The sequence below is a fragment of the Erythrolamprus reginae genome, chromosome 4 (assembly GCF_031021105.1).
Source record: "Erythrolamprus reginae isolate rEryReg1 chromosome 4, rEryReg1.hap1, whole genome shotgun sequence".
In the NCBI taxonomy this organism is placed as follows: Eukaryota; Metazoa; Chordata; class Lepidosauria; order Squamata; family Dipsadidae; genus Erythrolamprus; species Erythrolamprus reginae.
The window spans coordinates 44,809,329-44,825,790 of NC_091953.1; the positions used below are offsets into that span (position 1 = coordinate 44,809,329).

The following is a 16,462-nucleotide window of genomic DNA, read 5'->3' on the forward strand; positions in this document are numbered from 1 at the left end:
TTACTGGGATTTTTTAATAAGAAAAACTTTCATTTCCCCATGAAAATCTGTGTCAGGCAAATAAACTTACTGCATATGCAGAAAATAACTCAGAGTGTTGAGCTTATTTTTGCGTACATATTAGGTTTATGAAAAGTTTTGTATGAAATAGAACTTTGTAGATATTTAATCAGAACCTAGTATTACAGTATCTTATTTATTGAAAAAAATGGAAGCTAATAGTTGATCAGGGCACTTAGATTGTTACATAAAATATCAACTTGAAAAGGATCTCTCTCTCCGTCCTTCTCTCCCTCCCTCCTCCACAATTGTCTCTCATTTGGGGGAAATCCTTCTAGGCACTTGGTTGTGATAAAACTGTTTATCATCAGGTTGCTAGAAGATGGGCAGAATATGTCAAAATAGGTCAATATTAACCGAAGCTAAATAAATAAATGTCTCTGTCTTGATCAAAACCAAAGTGAAATTATATTGAATTCTGCATTGTGTTTTAAATTTCATACCATTCCAATTTAGCCCATCAGCATCCTAAATTTAATTGTTGTATACAGTGATCCCTCGATTAGCGCGGGGGTTACGTTCCAAGACCTCCCGCGCTAATCGATTTTCCGCGTTATAGTGGTGCGGAAGTAAAAACACCATCTGCGCATGCGCGCCCTTTTTTCCATGGCCGCACATGCGCAGATGGTGGAGCGACGCAAGTTCGGAGGCTGGCAATGGTGATTTTTCCGGGCTCCTCGCCGCTACCCCCCGCCCGCCCGATTTGCCTCTCTCACCGGCTTTCTTGGGGCAGCGCTGGCGGCAATGGCAATGGCTTCCTTCCCTCCTTCCCTCCCTCCCTCCTTCCTTCCTTCCTCTCACCGGCTTTCTTGGGGCAGCGCTGGCGGCAATGGCAATGGCTTCCTTCCCTCCTTCCCTCCCTCCTTCCTTCCCTCCTTCCTTCCCTCCCTCCTTCCTTCCCTCCTTCCCTCCCTCCCTCCTTCCTTCCCTCCCTCCTTCCCTCCTTCCCTCCCTCCTTCCTTCCCTCCCTCCTTCCCTTCTCTCCCTCCCTTCTCTCCCTCCTTTCTCAAAAAGCACTTAAATACTGTACTGTACTGTGTAATGACAGAATAAAACCCCCCAGCCCTCACCTGTGTTTGAATTTCATTCACTCATTCATTCATTCATTCATTCATTCTTCTGTACAGTATGTACAGTACTGTATGCCACTCAGTCCCAACACTTTTAACCCATAAATTACCATTTCCCATCCCCTTAATTACCATTTCCCCTTCCCATTACTGTACCTCTACCTGTACCTGTACACATTGAATAAGACTCTTAAGTTATGAACAATAACATATTTATTTACATTTTTTGGGGTGGGGTGGGGGTTAGCATAACTGGGATAACTAGGGATCTTCTTCTATCACCATTTCTACAATGGACGCTGCAGGTGATGGTGTGACAGACCTCTTGGTTTTCGTGACAAACATGGTCATGGGCAGTTGTTGGCGCCGTTTCTTTTTCTGGGCTAACATGGATCTGTATGGTGCAAAGATGTTGTCAAGGGAGGCGTTAAACTGTATAGAGCGAGTCATGTTGGGATCCCAAAGTTCCACCATGCGTTGTACATTTGAAGTAGCTCTGTTCAGTTCTGCAAGCCGCTCAAGCGTTAGGCCAACATCTTCTTCTTCCTCAGCTTCTTCAGCTCCCTCTTCCTCCTCTTCTTCACTCGCAATTAGATCTTTAAACGTGCGCTGGACAAAGTTTTCTGCTGCACCTGTATCTGCTGAGGCAGCTTCTCCATGCAATGACACACTCTTCAGGCCATAGCGCCGTTGAAATTTCTCAAACCACCCTTTGCTTGCTGTGAATGTGGCTGGGGCTGAAGAAGCAGAAGAATGACAGGAAAGGGAGAGAGAAGTGACTTGAATGAAAGCATACAGTACAGTACTGTATGGTAAATGCCCACCTCCTTCCTTTCCTCCTTCCCTCCTTCCTTCCCTCCCTCCCTCCTTCCTTCCCTTCTCTCCCTCCCTCCTAACATCCCTCCCTCCTTCCTTAAAAAACACTTAAATACAGTATGTAATGACAGAATAAAAAACCCCAGCCCTTACCTGCGTTTCCCTCATCTGCATCGCCTCCTTCTGTGTCTTCAAGACGGTTGTACAATTGCTGTGCCTTGGTCCTTATGGTGTTGGTATCCAAAGCAATGCTCTTTTTGCGGCAGTCTTGTACCCACACGGACAAAGCAGCTTCCATCTTCATAAGGCGTTTGTTTCTAGGCGTCACCATTCTTTTTGCAGCCTTGTTGAATGCCATCAGAGAACTTTGCCTTATCTTTTTCTCGTCTTTCCGAATGGTTCGCACACTCGATTCGTTGATCCCATACTGCCGACCAACATCTGCATAAGAGCGTCCCTCTTTCAGCATGTCCAAAATGTCAATTTTCTCCTTAATTGTGAGTATCCTCCTGCTCTTTTTAGCGTCGCCGCCTCCACTCCGTGTGCAACGTTTAGGAGCCATCTTCCAACAAGTCTGAACAAGTTCCAACAGTTGCAAAGCTTTTTTTTGCGTTTGCAACGATTGGTTGAGATTTTGGCCAATCAGCAATGGCCAGTCAGTTTGGTGATGACGTATGACGTCATCGGGCGGGAAAAACCGTGGTGTAGAAAAAAACCCGTGGACTTATTTTTTAATTAATATTTTTTGAAAAACCGTGTTGTAGCGTTTCGCACTAATCGAGACCGTGCTAATCGAGGGATCACTGTATATCATGTTTAGGAATCCAGTAAAGGTAACAAGAATCTATTTCAAACACTGAAAGATGAATTATGTTCGTTCACATGTATGGAAATGTTATTGGTGTTCTCTGGAGTGATCCTAACCATCAAAATAGCTGTATGCCAAATTAAATTTGAAGAGGTTGTTACTTTGATCCAGATGTTACTACCAGATTGTTGTAGCATTATAATTTGAAACTGCTCTTCAGATCTCATCAATGCAAATAGGATGGTTATAAAATATCTTAAGAACAAAAAGAACTAAGAACAGAAAGTTATCTAAGAGTACCCCCATCTCTTTTTATCTCATTTAAAATATATACTTCTCAAAAAAAATAAAGGGAACACTCAAATAACACATCCTAGATCTGAATGAATGAAATATTCTCATTGAATACTTTGTTCTGTACAAAGTTGAATGTGCACAACAGCAGGTGAAATTGATTGTCAATCAGTATTGTTTCCTAAGTGGACAGTTTGATTTCACAGAAGTTTGATTTACTTGGAGTTATATTGTGTTGTTTAAGTGTTCCCTTTATTTTTTTGAGCAGTGTATATTTTATTTAAAAGTAATAAATAGAGGACCAGACCAACCCTTTAAAAAGGTCAAGGTGTAGTCTATGCAACCTTTTCATTTTTACTTCAAATACTGTACACATCTTTGTCTTGTTTTCTCTTCATATTAAATATCTCCTCTAAGGAAAAAAACCCAAATATTTAACTAAAACATACTTTAATGCATTGCACACAAATGAGATTACAGTATCTTGAAAGGACTACCTTTTTCCCCTCTGAGCCAGCCTTCTTGTCATGTTATTGTGTATGTTACATTAAAAAATTGATTTTGCGACATTATGTGCATCCTGAAAGACACTGTAATATCTGCCTGAGTTCTTTTGTATCAAAGCTAGGAAGAAGCGTATTACTAAAATATAGTATATATGTAGGCTGTTATTTCTGCATACAATGAACAAATCTTTTTTCTATGTCAGCTGTTCAATGCAATCCAGACTAGGGAACCAATGCCACGTAGGTCAGTAGTTTTATTGTAAATCTATAGTAACAGAAACTTGTACTTCTAAATTCACTTCCCTCCTCCCTCCCTTTATCTTCCTATGAGCTAGGCAGAGAATTGTCTGAGATATTTATTTTCTCCATCCGGGATGTTGTGGTTGGCTCTGGCCCAGCTCCTGCCCCAAGGAATGTGGAGGTGGATGTGGGGGAAACATCCACATGCCACAGGCCTGTTTTGCTCCCGATAGAATCTCCCGACGAAGGCTCCTCTGCCGAAGGAAGCGTGAGTAGCAGGGAAGAGGAGAGTTTGGCAGACAGCCCAGGAGGAGATCAATCATCCTTATCATCCCTGGATTCTGAACATAGGAGAGAACAACTGAAGGATTATTACAGGACATAAGTGAGGCCACCTGTGGTTGGGTGGGGCTGCTGCAATTAGTGCTACAGATAAAAAGAGCAGCGTGCTGGTTTAGCCTTGTGGAAGTTTGTCTGATTCATAATTTTGTCAAGATCGTGGTTTTGCTGTTTCCCTGTTCAAGACTGTGTGTGGCCTTTCTGGACTTTGGAATTGGACTCAATTTCCCAGTTACTGGGTGAGAAATTGGATTGCATTTAACCTGTGCCTTGTGTGTACCAGAAAATCCCTTTGACATTTAAAAAGGGAGTTTTTTCTGCTTTTCTGTTGATAAAGACTTTTGGTTTTCCTTCTATCATGTGGTATGTGTCTTTTCGGACTAATTGCCCTGTAATTATGGGCGATTTATCTGACCATTGTTTAGATAGTGGCTCCTCTTCATGTCCTTCAAGGCCATTCTCACTTCCCTAGGGAATATGACTTCTTTCTCGCTGGCTGAGATAAACCTAGCTAAACAACAGCCCTTTGGAACATCACTCCAGAGATTAAATTAGCCCCAGTACTGCTGGCCTTTTACAAGGCCTTCAAGATGTGGTTTTTGTTAACGGGCTTGGGGATCCAAAGGTGTGACAGAGCCTATGCAATTGCAATGTTGTTGCTGATCCTTTTCAATGGTTTTTTTTTTAAACCCACAATTGCTGATTATGCATATTATGCATAATTTTGAGTTTTATTTCAGTTATATAAACTGAATTATACCTTCTGCAGAAATGAGGTATTGTTTTGAAAAATAACCCTAATGACCTTAGCAGATTTGATTTCCAAAGCCCAGTATTCATATACAAAATGTTGTAGGAGGACCAAATGATTTCAGGTGGGAGGAAACCATAGATTAAAATATACTGCTCAAAAAAAATAAAGGGAACACTTAAACAACACAATATAACTCCAAGTAAATCAAACCTCTGTGAAATCAAACTGTCCACTTAGGAAGCAACGCTGATTGACAAGCAATTTCACATGCGGTTGTGTACATTCAACTTTGTACAGAACAAAATATTCAATGAGAATATTTCATTCATTCAGTTCTAAGATGTGTTATTTCAATGTTCCCTTTATTTTTTTGAGCAGTATAGTAATTCCCAATCTTTTTCTTTATGTGGCTCCACGCACTATCACAGTGATGGTGAACCTTTTTTGGTTCCCATGGCAAAAGGGGGGGGGAGCATAGGTGGATTGTGCACATACGTGCCAACACCCATAATTCCATGCAGCCCTCTCCACTCCTGGCACATGATGGCACACCCGTTTTTTGCTCCCTCCAGGCTTCAGAGTTTTTCTAGAAGCCTGGGGTGGGTGAAAACAGCCTTCCCCACCCCCTCCGGAGGCTGGAAACAGCATTTTCCCCAACTCCCAGTGGGCCTAGAAGGCCCGAAAATCAGATCCACACACATGCATGCACTAGCACCATAATGGCCAACTTATGGCACGTGTGCCACAAGCAGCATGCGGAGCCATATCAATGGGCACGCGAGCTCAGGTCCGGTGCGCCAACTGATTTCTGGGCCCACTGGGAGTAGGGAAAGGCCATTTTTTTGCTCTCCCCAAGCTTCAGAGCCTTTCTAGGAGCCAGAAACACCCCGTTTCCCAAATTGAAACAGGCCATTTCTGGGGGGGCGGGGGGGAGGCAGTTTTTGCACTCCCCAGTTTCCTAGGAGTCTGGGGGAGCAAACAACAAGCATGTCATTGCGTGCTGGGAACGGGGAGGGGGCACGGGGGGTCCCATGGAATTATGGGTGTGGACACATGTGTGCATGACCGCCATTCTCCCCCCCTTTGGCACACCAACTAAAAAAGGTTTGCCATCACTGCACTATCATATAAGGCTTTTAACAAATACAACATAGAATATGACAACAGGCCCTGAAGTTGGTGTTTGTGGATGCTCAAAAATTAAATCCCAAAACCAATAATGAACTGTGAACTGTCACAAGATTATGGTGCACCCATCTGTAATCTTGCAAAAATTTGGCAAAAATACTATTGTGATTTCCAGCAAGAATGTCCTGTTATGAAATGTAATAGTCTCATAAGGTTTAGCTATTTAATTTTTTTTCCTTTTGTCATTACCAAAGGGATTATTTGCTGTGGATCACTATGGTTAGGAAGCACTCATCTAAAGACCACCTGGCATCCTTTTATTATTTTGTTTACAATAATATTAGTGGAGCTTAGGTTTGCTAACACAGACTTTCATTGTAAGCCTATACGATTGTATCCACACAAAGAATGGCCTTGTAATTACTCCTCCAGCAGCCCTCTATGCTATACTTTGACAGGACATATATTACAATTGGAACAGAGAGAAGATTAGCATGCCAATGCATACAGATGGCATGACAATTTATGAATTGTTCCATATTACTTTCAATGTTAAGTTTATTTTAACTTTTATTCTGGACATATTACTGTATTTTATAATTGCTGTAAAGTGCAAGAGTGATATGGCAACGTATATTATGTGTGTGGGGGTACACAAATGCACAAATACAATGTAACAAACTGCTTTTGTAAGGAATATTAGCATGATTTTATAAATATCTTAATTTAAAATTATTTCATTCAAACACTTGCAGTGAGCAAAATAAATGAAACTCTCGTGTTTTCTTTTAAAAGGATTAATCTTTCAAAGATTAACCACAGAAGATCACTTGGGAACAGAAGGAGGAATGAAATCACTGTAATAGTAAGAACGTAATAAATTCTAACAGGTTGGTTGATTGAGTCATAGTGAAAAGACAACCACAAATGTAAAACAACCACATCTTTTAATAGAAAGCAATAAACATGCAAATAGCAGGTATAGAAATTTATTTGAACCAATGTTTTTACTATTAGGTAAGTTATTTTAACATTGATCCAAGCTCCCATATTTGCAAGTTAGGGGAAAATATTGCACTTTGCATTGTCTTGCACTCCTCATACACGGCAAAATATTTTAAAAACATTTTGCTTTTTTAACTTGCACACTCTCACAAGTCATGCACACACATTCAAAAATCAGAATGTTAGATTACCCAAAGCAAAACCTTAAAATTGCACTAAAGCTTTGTAAGGAAAAATATAATTCACGAGTTATACAAATTTCATGACATTTTGTTGTTTCCAGAAAATAGCCAATTACTCTTCATCTTCATTATCATTTTCTTGGCCAGACCCTTCAGACCTATCACCTTCCAGCCGGTCTATGAGATATAAAAGCAATATTTTAATGAATATTTTATTCTTTATTCTAACGAATATTTTAGTCTTTATTCTAACGAATATTTTATTCTTTATTCTAACGAATATTTTATTCTTACAGTCATTTTTTAATGGAATACAACATACATTTATTCTATAAATATTTCTACAAATATCAGAAACAAAATGCAAGACTAAATACAGTGGTACCTCATCTTACGAACACCTCTTCTAACGAACTTTTCAAGATACGAACCCGGTGTTTAAGATTTTTTTGCCTCTTCTTCCGAACTATTTTCACCTTACGAACCCAAGCAGCTGCTGCTTTGGTGAAGGGGTTTCTTTTTTTCCCCTTTTTTGAAGAAAGAAAAGGGAGGGGCGGCTTGGAGTAGGAAACATTTTGCAGAGAACAACCTGCTTGCAAAGGAACTGAAAGGGTGTCTTTTTAAGAAAGAAAAGGGAGGAGGGAGGGGCAGCTTGGGGGAGGAAAATTTTTGCAGAGAACAACGTGCTTGCAAAGGCACTGAACGGTGTCTTTTGAAGAAAGAAAAGGGAGGGGCGCCCCCCTTGCCTTTCTTCCTTCCCACTCACCCTTTAGCTTAGCCTTGCTTCTTCCACCCGCCCCCTTTAGCTGCTCCTCCCTGCCCTCTGTTCGCCTCCCTTCTAAAGTTTGGGATTTTCCTGAAGGATTTGCACGCATTATTTGCTTTTACATTGATTCCTATGGGAAACATTGTTTCATCTTACGAACTTTTCACCTTACGAACCTCCTCCTGGAACCAATTAAGTTCGTATGATGAGGTACCACTGTATATGAAAAGCTTTTCTAATTTATAATTGTGCCTTACTAGAATCTACTACCCAAATTCTGTTAAATGGCTGTGTCCTACTGGCAAAAGGCAGCTTACATGTACGATGGCCTTTATTGCTTACATTTATAAGCATCCAAGAAGAGGAGGATATAATAAAAGAAATTAAGAAAGCGTCTCTGGAACAATCTTTTACCTGCTCGTATGTGATTCAAAGATGCCAACATCCTTAACATAAAGGAAGCTGGAACAGTAATTGTGTTTCTAGTTTCTTCCAACATTAATTCATTTCGAGTTATAACCTACACAGGAGTAGAATGGCAATTGAACAAGAATTTAATAGAGAGTTATTTTCTTGCCCAACTATATATAATAGTACAACTGTTATATTAATACACCACAATGATTTTCTCTAAGTAATGGCTCAGATTTAGCAAACAAATCTTGCCAATTTGAATTTCGTATACAACCACTGAAACAAATTGTTAATTGCTAAAGTTTTATATATACTTTAATGATATCTCAATCCATGTCACATAAACTTCATAACCATCTCCATATTATCCTAAGGTCAACATATGATCTTTTTAGGATAATGCAGCTATAGTACTTCAAAATAGTATTTCATTCTAAATTATAGATATTAGAAATGCAACAGGTTAATTTGGTCAAATATGGATAACTTAATTTGACAAAGCGTTATCACTTTTATCATAGGTTTGATAATAGAACAAAAGCACATCTTACCTCATCAGCAAGTTTCCGATTAAAAATCTTAGATTCTTCTAATGGTGACCAGATTTTTATATCATAATCAATACCTGATGAAGCTAAAACTAAACAATTGTTTAGAAATATATTAGAAAACAGTGTAAAGCTTTATAAATATAAATAGCATTTGATAATATTCTGCTACATCATTAGCTACAGATAGTCCTTGTCTTACAACGATTCCTTTAATGACTGTTTGAAATTACAATGGCACTAAAAAAAGGGATTTATACGTGTTTTCCCCTGTGGTCATGTGATCAAAATTCAGATGCTTGGCAAATGGCATGTATTTATGATGGTCCCGGAGTCATGTGATCACTTTTTGTGATTTCTGCCAAACAAAATCAATGGAGAAGCCACATTCATTTAACCACCATGTTACTAAGTTAACAACTGCTGTGATTCATTTAACAACTGTGGCAAGATAGGTGGTAAAATGGGGCAAAAGTCACTTAACTGTCTTGCTTATAAAGGGAAATTTTGGGCTCAATTGTTGTCTTAAGTCGAAAATTACCTGCATTTTAAAGGATTTTTTAAAAATTCACTAAGATACATAAGCAATCCCTATCCTGCAATATCCTTCAAGACATAGAAAGATATATTATTCAAAAAACAAAGAACAGAAAGATTTCTCACATTAACAAATATGCTAATACCTTGATACAAAAGCATTTTTTTAAAAAAAATCTCAGGAATAACTTAAATGCAGTCAATAGCAGAGAAAAGGGGCTTTGGTCTTACCTGATACGCCTCTTTTCATAGAGGGAAGCCAGCATTCAGGATGGGTTGTCCTGGTCCACTCAGAATGAGGACCAAGTCTGTCTTTTTTGCCAGGATCTGCCTTGCTAAGACCCAGCTTTGACGAATCCGAAGACTAATCCCGACATAGCAAAACTCAGGCAACAGGCAACTAATTGTAGATTCCCATTTGGTCAACAACTGCCAACTGTCCAAATATATCCCAGCGACCAGTTAGGTCCCACAGAGTTGGCCTTCTCCAGGTCCCGTCAACTAAACAATGTCGTTTGGCGGGACCCAGGGGAAGAGCCTTCTCTGTGGCAGCCCCGACCCTTTGGAACCAACTCCCCCCAGATATCAGAGTTGCCCCCACCCTCCTAGCCTTTCGTAAGCTTCTTAAAACCCACCTCTGTCGTCAGGCATGGGGGAATTGACATGTTCCTTCCCCCTAGGCTTATAAAATTTATGCATGGTACGCTAGTGTGTATGATTGGTTTTAATTTGTGGTGTTTTTTAAATTAATTTAAATATTGGATTTGTCTTACATTGTATTGCTATTGCTGTGACCCGCCCCGAGTCTGCGGAGAGGGGCGGCATACAAATCTGATTAAACTTAAACTTAAACTATACCGTCCTAGGAGAATCCACATGAGGAGCCAGCCCGAACAGACTGTCCATGAGCAGGGCTGAATGCTGGCTCCATTCTATGAGAAGAAGCGTATCAGGTAAGATCAACGCCCCTTCTCTATGATGGGTGGAGCCAGCACTAGGGATGGGACATACGAAAGCCAAAAGTCCTTCCCGGATGGGACAGCCTGAGTCCATTTGGGGGACCTCTTCGAGCACCATCTGCAAAACTCTTTGGCTGAAGGGAGCATCTGCCAACGCGGATGTATAAATTGAAAGGCCGAAACCCAAGTGGCTGCTTGACACACTTTCAGCAAGGATGCCTGAGTGGCCCAGGCCGAGGCATTGCACGTCGAGTGCGTGTGATCCCTGCAGGTCGAGATAGGGACTTAATAGGGATCACATGTATACTTTGGCGATAGTGCCGCGAATCCAATGGCCAATAGTCATGGAAGACACTTGAAGACCCAGAGACTGTGGATGAAAAGCTACAAGGAGAGCCTTCGTCTTACAGAAGGGATGAGTCCTGTCTATGTATATCTGGAGAGCTTACCTAACATCCAGTGAGTGACAAAGTGTTTCTGTCAGGTGGGTCGAGTCCGGGCAGAAATTAGGCAAAACAAGTTCCTCTGCCCAATGGGGAAAAAAATTTCTTGGGAATAAAGATAAACCTACCCAGTCAAAGTGGAACATGCAACGGTCTTTCCAAACAGACAGCGCTGACAGCTTGGAGATTCTGTGCACAGACGTAATCACGTTCAGAAAGGATACCTTGTAAGACAGATGTCAAAGCGAGGCTTCCCTCGGCGGTTATTAAGGTGGACCCATGAGCGATTTCAGCATCCTGGGAAGGTCCCAGGTCGGATATTGGTGAATCACCAGAGGGCACAAGTTGGAATCCCCCTTCAAAAAGTGAAAAGCAGTAAAAAACTGGTTGAGGGAATCGACCTGGTCACAATACAGCATCGATGAGAAAGCTGCTACCTGTCTGCGAAGCATGTTTGGAGAAAGACCTTTGTTCAATCCCCTCCAGTGCTGACGAGACTCCCTGACACACCTGAGTCTCCCTCGGTGTGGCAGGTGGGGAAGCGGCTGAAAAGTAGTGAGCCTTCGTAACCATGTCGATTGAGCACAAGGCGCTTGCAACTATCGGGTACAGTAATATAAAACTGTCTTCCGCACTGCCCGTTGGATGGTTCAGAATATGGTCACTATTGCAATTTAAGTAGACTCCAGGGCCCCTTGAAACTTGTGTGCAAGATGGAAAATAGAGTATAAAAACTCCCATGGCAGACTGAGCCAAAGCCCCTCAAAGTCTATGCCACCATGCATGACCCAACAATCACCAAAGCGACCAGAGCCAAAGTTCTGCTGAACCTTCGGACTCTCTAGATGACAGAGAAAAAACCCTAAACACCTGACCATTCCAGTAGCAGGCCATTAATCAGTTTAAACATTTAGGATATTTTGAGTAGTAGTTAAACTTTAGCCCTAAATTAGCCTTCATCAGAAGGATTCTATGTAGTTGAATATAGAATAAGACATATCTTCTCATATAGGCACATTCCTTCCAAGTAGCTGTGACACTGTCATAACTTATAACTATAGCCACAATGGATGTTGCATCTAGGAGAAGATTATAATTCTGCCCATATATTTAATTTTATTATTTTTAAGTGTTTGTTTTGTTGTTGTATGCTATGTTGAAACTAAGTATACTGCTTTACTATTCCAGGAAGGAGTTATTTATCTAATTTTAGAATTCTTTAAGGAAGAGGCTATCCTTTATATTTATAGCAATGCTTTACTATTTTGTAAAGTCTCTGGTTGATTTCAGTTATGCCACTGAAGACTGTGTGCTCTCCACCTTTTAAACCACAGAACACATGCTTATATTAATGATAGAAAATGAAAAATATTTAAATCATTGGTTTTCCACTCCAGCTTAGAATCAGTCTGTTGTCTTTTAAAATAGGGTCCTAATGGACAGTAGCACAAGGTAGAATTTTCAATTCATGAAATAGGGGCAAAGGTGCATTTTCCCCAAAAAGTGCACCTTTCTTGGGAAAGTAAAGACAAAACCAGAATGAAATACAGTGATACCTCATCTTACGAACCCCTCTGCATACAACCTTTTCGAGATACGAACCCTGTGTTTAAGATTTGTTTGCCTCTTCTTAAGAACCATTTTCACCTTACGAACCCGAGCCCGGGTGCGTGGGCTCTCCCACTGCGCGTGTGCTCTCTTACTGCCGCAGGGATCCCCCTGTCTTGTGATTGCCACTGCCAGGATTTCCCATTTGCTTGCCGCCCACGCCGGGATTCCCCGCCTCCTTTTGCTTGCACCTGCAGTCCTGAGGCAGGGAACGCCGGAAATGCCCCATTTCCCTGCCACTTTTCCTCTAGCCCTCTGCTTCCTCTGCTTCCCGCAGCCGCCCCATCTTGCTGCCAAAATCCCCCCTAGCCTACCACTTCCTTTGCCCCATCTCTCTGGAAAAATCACCCTCAAAAAGCTTCCTACGCCACCCCAAATCACTCCCAAAATTACCTCTTCAAAAGCTTCCTACGCTGCCCCAAATGGTTCCCAAAATCACCTCTCCAAAAGCTTCCTGTGCCGCCCCAAATCGCTCCCAAAATCACCTCTCCAAAAGCTTCCTACGCTGCCCCAAATCGCTCCCAAAATCACCTCTCCGAAAGCTTCCTACGCTGCCCCAAATTGCTTTTAAAGTCTTCCAAAATCACATCTCCTTTCAAAATGCCTTGTTTCTCCTTGCTGCCTTTCTTCACTCCATTTGCCTTCGTTAGGACCTGGATTTGGGGTGGCATAGGAAGCGTTTGAAGGGGTGATATTGGAGGCGATTTGGGGTGGCATAGGAAGGGGCTGGAAGGGTGATTTTAGGAGCGATTTGGGGCAACCTAGGAAGCTTTTGGAGGGGTGATTTTGGAGTGATTTTAGGCAATGTAGGAAGCTTTTGGAGGGGTGATTTTTGGAGTGATTTGGGGCAACGTAGGAAGCTTTTGGAGGAGTGATTTTTGGAGTGATTTGGGGCGGCGAAAGAAGCTTTTGGAGGGGCAATTTTGGGAGAGATTTGCAGTGGCGTAGTAAGCATCTGGAGGGGTGATTTTGGGAGTAATTTGGGGCGACATTAGCCTTTGTTAGGACCTCCATTCCTTGCTTTCCCTCGCTGTCCGTCTCCACTCCGTTAGCTTTCACTTTGTTCGCCCGCTGCTTTTTTTTAAGCCTTAAAGTTTGGATTTTCCTAATGGGTCTGCACGCATTATTTGCTTTTACATTGATTCCTATGGGAAACATTGTTTCATCTTACGAACTTTTCTACTTACGAACCTTGTCACGGAACGAATTAAGTTCGTAAGACGAGGTATCACTGTATAAGGACCTTTTTTAAGATAGAAAAGGTGATATTTCAGTCACAGGCTTCTATTTTGCAGGGGTGAAAGTGACAATATAAAGTACAACTACAGATAGTACTTGACTTACAACCACAACTGAGCCCAAAATTTCTGTTGCTAAATAGACATTTGTTAAGCGAGTTTTGCTCTATTTTATGACATTTATTGCCACAATTGTTAAGTGAATCATATCATTTGATAAAATTAGTAACATGGTTAAGTGAATCTTGCTTCACCCATTGACCTTGCTTATCAGAAGGTCACAAAAGGTGATCACATGACCCTGGAACACGGCAACCATTATAAATATGAGTCAACTGCCAAGTGTCTGAATCGTGTGTAAAATGATCGCATATCAATTTTTTCAGTGTCTTTGTAACGACTAACGGTCACTAAGCAAACTGTTGTAGGTTGAGGTCTACTTGTAATGTTCAGGCTTCAAAGGTCAGGATGCAAAACGATGAACCAGGGGTTTGGATTATCTTGCAATGCACATTTTATCATTTTTGCCCCAGCCAAACCTAAGGGATTGTCAATTACAGATAGAGACAGTCTTACTTGGATCAAATGGATGTGGTTGCAGACAGTTCACTACATGATTATCTGCTTCCAGCAGCATCAGATGCTCAGCAGTATGTCGATCCCAGATGAAGATGTGTCCACAATCTGAACCACTCATTACAAAGTTAGAACCCCAGAAATTGGCTTCTTTTATCTACAGGTAAATAAATACAACAATTGAGGCACTTTATTTTTATGCTTAAGAAGCATCATTGAGAAACTTAAACAAGAAAGCATTCAATCTCTTCTCTACATCAGAGGCACACAGGACCTGAACAGAGGCTTGTTAATTCTCATTAGCAGAAGGGAAAGCTCTCACATTTAATGTTTAAATCAGGAGTCCCCATACTTGGCAACTTAAGACTTGTGGACTTATTTATTTGTTTCATTTATTTTATTGGATTTGTATGCCACCCCTCTCCGAGGTCTCAACTCAGCATATTCCTTCAGCATAGCTGGCTGGAGAATTCTGGGATCTGAAGTCCACAAATCTTAGAGTTGCAAAGTTTGCCGAGTATAGGTTGAAACTGCCTTTTTCTGGGATTTTTTTCTTTTCTCAGTGTAGCGTACGGCATCTGGAATATTTAGATGGTCTTCCAGGTCCAACCCTGACTTGCTTCTGAGATGAAATTGAGCTAGTATTGCAAGTTGTTAAGGTAAAGTTAAATAATTTATTATAAATATACAGCATCTACAATAAGTGTAGAAAATGACGATGCTATTATCTGCATGTACCAAAATATTCTCATGTTTTTTTTCCATTTTATATTAAAGGTTTATTTAATAAATAAACCAGACATTGGTGCTTTGAGAAAAACCTGTTCAGGAAGATAATAATAGCAATTGCTAATGTTCATTATTTAACAATAAAGTAACAAATAACTTTATTATTAAATAATAATTTCTAAAGAAGATAGTATAGCAATATATTTAGCAAAAATGAAATACCATTGTCCGTGAGTTCCGATGACCTTTATAAACCATTTTTATTAAAGGGCGTCTAATATTTAGTGTTTCTAATTCTTCCATTTCCTTCCTTTCTTTTCTTCGTCTGAAGAGTTCCTGAATGCGAGCAACAGCAGATCGTCTGTAGATTATGAACAGAAAGACTAGTATTATCAGAAAGTTACATAATAGTCTCATTTTAGGGACAGAAAGACTGGTATTTTCAGTTACATAGTAACTGGCTATCCTGCCTTCCCACTGACATAGAAAAAGAACATTCTGCAGCATCTAGAAACAGACAAGAAAGCAGTAAATCATTAAGCAAGAGAATCCTATGGTCAGTTGTAATTTTGAAACAGAATAGCCATGTTAGATATGAGCATCTGATAGATGAACCTTAGAAAACTCTGTAAATGCTTAAGGAAAGAAATAACTAAAGCATGGCTCAGCATTTAGGTAATGGAAGAATGTCTGTATGTGAGAATGTTATATAAAGAGTAGAACACTACGCTTCACCAGCAGTCACCATATAGGGAAAGTGAAGAAATGGAAAGGGAGGTATTGTATGCCTGAAAAACAATGTTGTCTTGTAATATGGAAAATGAATACTTAGGATAGTTGTTCTTAAACTGGGGATAATTATGGTACCAAATTAGGGGCCCATTGTGAAGAAAGGGCCACATCATACTGGAGGTAGTTAATAAACTGAGATAAGAGCCTACCTCTTGTCTGTGAACATCTTGCTCCTTCTTTGCCATCTTTGTTATTTCTTAAGTCAATTTTAGTCTTAATATTTATTTATTTATTTATTTATTTATTTATTATTAATTAGATTTCCATGCCACCCTTCTCGAGGCGACTCAGAACAGCATACAACATTAAATATAATATATAAGAAATCTAATAACTAGAAAAATATGAGAATTTACTAAAACATTTAAAAAGACCTCATGTACACTCACACACATTCATCCAATCCAATCATATCTTATTTTAATATCTTTTAAAATGCCTAATACAGTGATACCTTGTCTTACAAACTTAATTGGTTCCGGGATGAGGTTCTTAAGGTGAAAAGTTTGTAAGACGAAACAATGTTTCCCATAGGAATCAATGGAAAAGCAATTAATGCGTGCAAGCCCAAAATTCACCCCTTTTGCCAGCCGAAGCGCCCGTTTTTGCGCTGCTGGGATTCCCCTGAGGCTCCCCTCCATGGGAAACCC

The 16,462-nt window shown here is 40.4% G+C and overlaps 2 protein-coding genes and 1 pseudogene across 10 annotated transcripts in view; 1 reads left to right on the top strand and 2 right to left on the bottom strand.

The window, feature by feature from the left end:
• Positions 1–1,325: 1,325 nt before the first annotated feature.
• Positions 1,326–2,548, bottom strand: LOC139167288 (putative CENPB DNA-binding domain-containing protein 1). The gene is made up of 2 exons (XM_070751743.1): positions 2,100–2,548; positions 1,326–1,867 (listed from the first exon to the last, which is right to left on the bottom strand). The coding sequence occupies exons 1-2, from the start codon at positions 2,506–2,508 to the stop codon at positions 1,392–1,394; spliced, it is 885 nt and encodes a 294-aa protein (XP_070607844.1). The 5' UTR covers positions 2,509–2,548; the 3' UTR covers positions 1,326–1,391.
• Positions 2,549–6,461: 3,913 nt separating this feature from the next.
• LOC139167419 (U6 spliceosomal RNA) lies at positions 6,462–6,560 on the top strand (annotated as a pseudogene).
• A 385-nt stretch (positions 6,561–6,945) lies between these two features.
• Positions 6,946–16,462, bottom strand: part of DCAF6 (DDB1 and CUL4 associated factor 6) — a 70,205-nt gene continuing 60,688 nt past the window's right edge. For all 9 annotated transcript variants that reach the window (XM_070750200.1, XM_070750199.1, XM_070750207.1 and 6 more), the window contains 5 exons: positions 15,243–15,381; positions 14,292–14,448; positions 8,934–9,022; positions 8,383–8,488; positions 6,946–7,379 (listed from right to left, as the gene is read on the bottom strand). In XM_070750200.1, coding sequence (XP_070606301.1) covers positions 7,315–7,379; positions 8,383–8,488; positions 8,934–9,022; positions 14,292–14,448; positions 15,243–15,381 — 556 coding nt within the window. In that variant the 3' untranslated portion in view covers positions 6,946–7,314. The remainder of the gene's footprint in view (positions 7,380–8,382; positions 8,489–8,933; positions 9,023–14,291; positions 14,449–15,242; positions 15,382–16,462) is intronic.

Coding starts and splice junctions, on each gene's coding strand:
- LOC139167288 (XM_070751743.1), bottom strand. CDS start 2,508: ATGGCTCCTAAACGTTGCACACGGAGTGGAGGCGGCGACGCTAAAAAG. Junction 1,868..2,099: donor TGCAGATGAGGGAAACGCAG/GTAAGGGCTGGG, acceptor CTGCTTCTTCAG/CCCCAGCCACATTCACAGCA.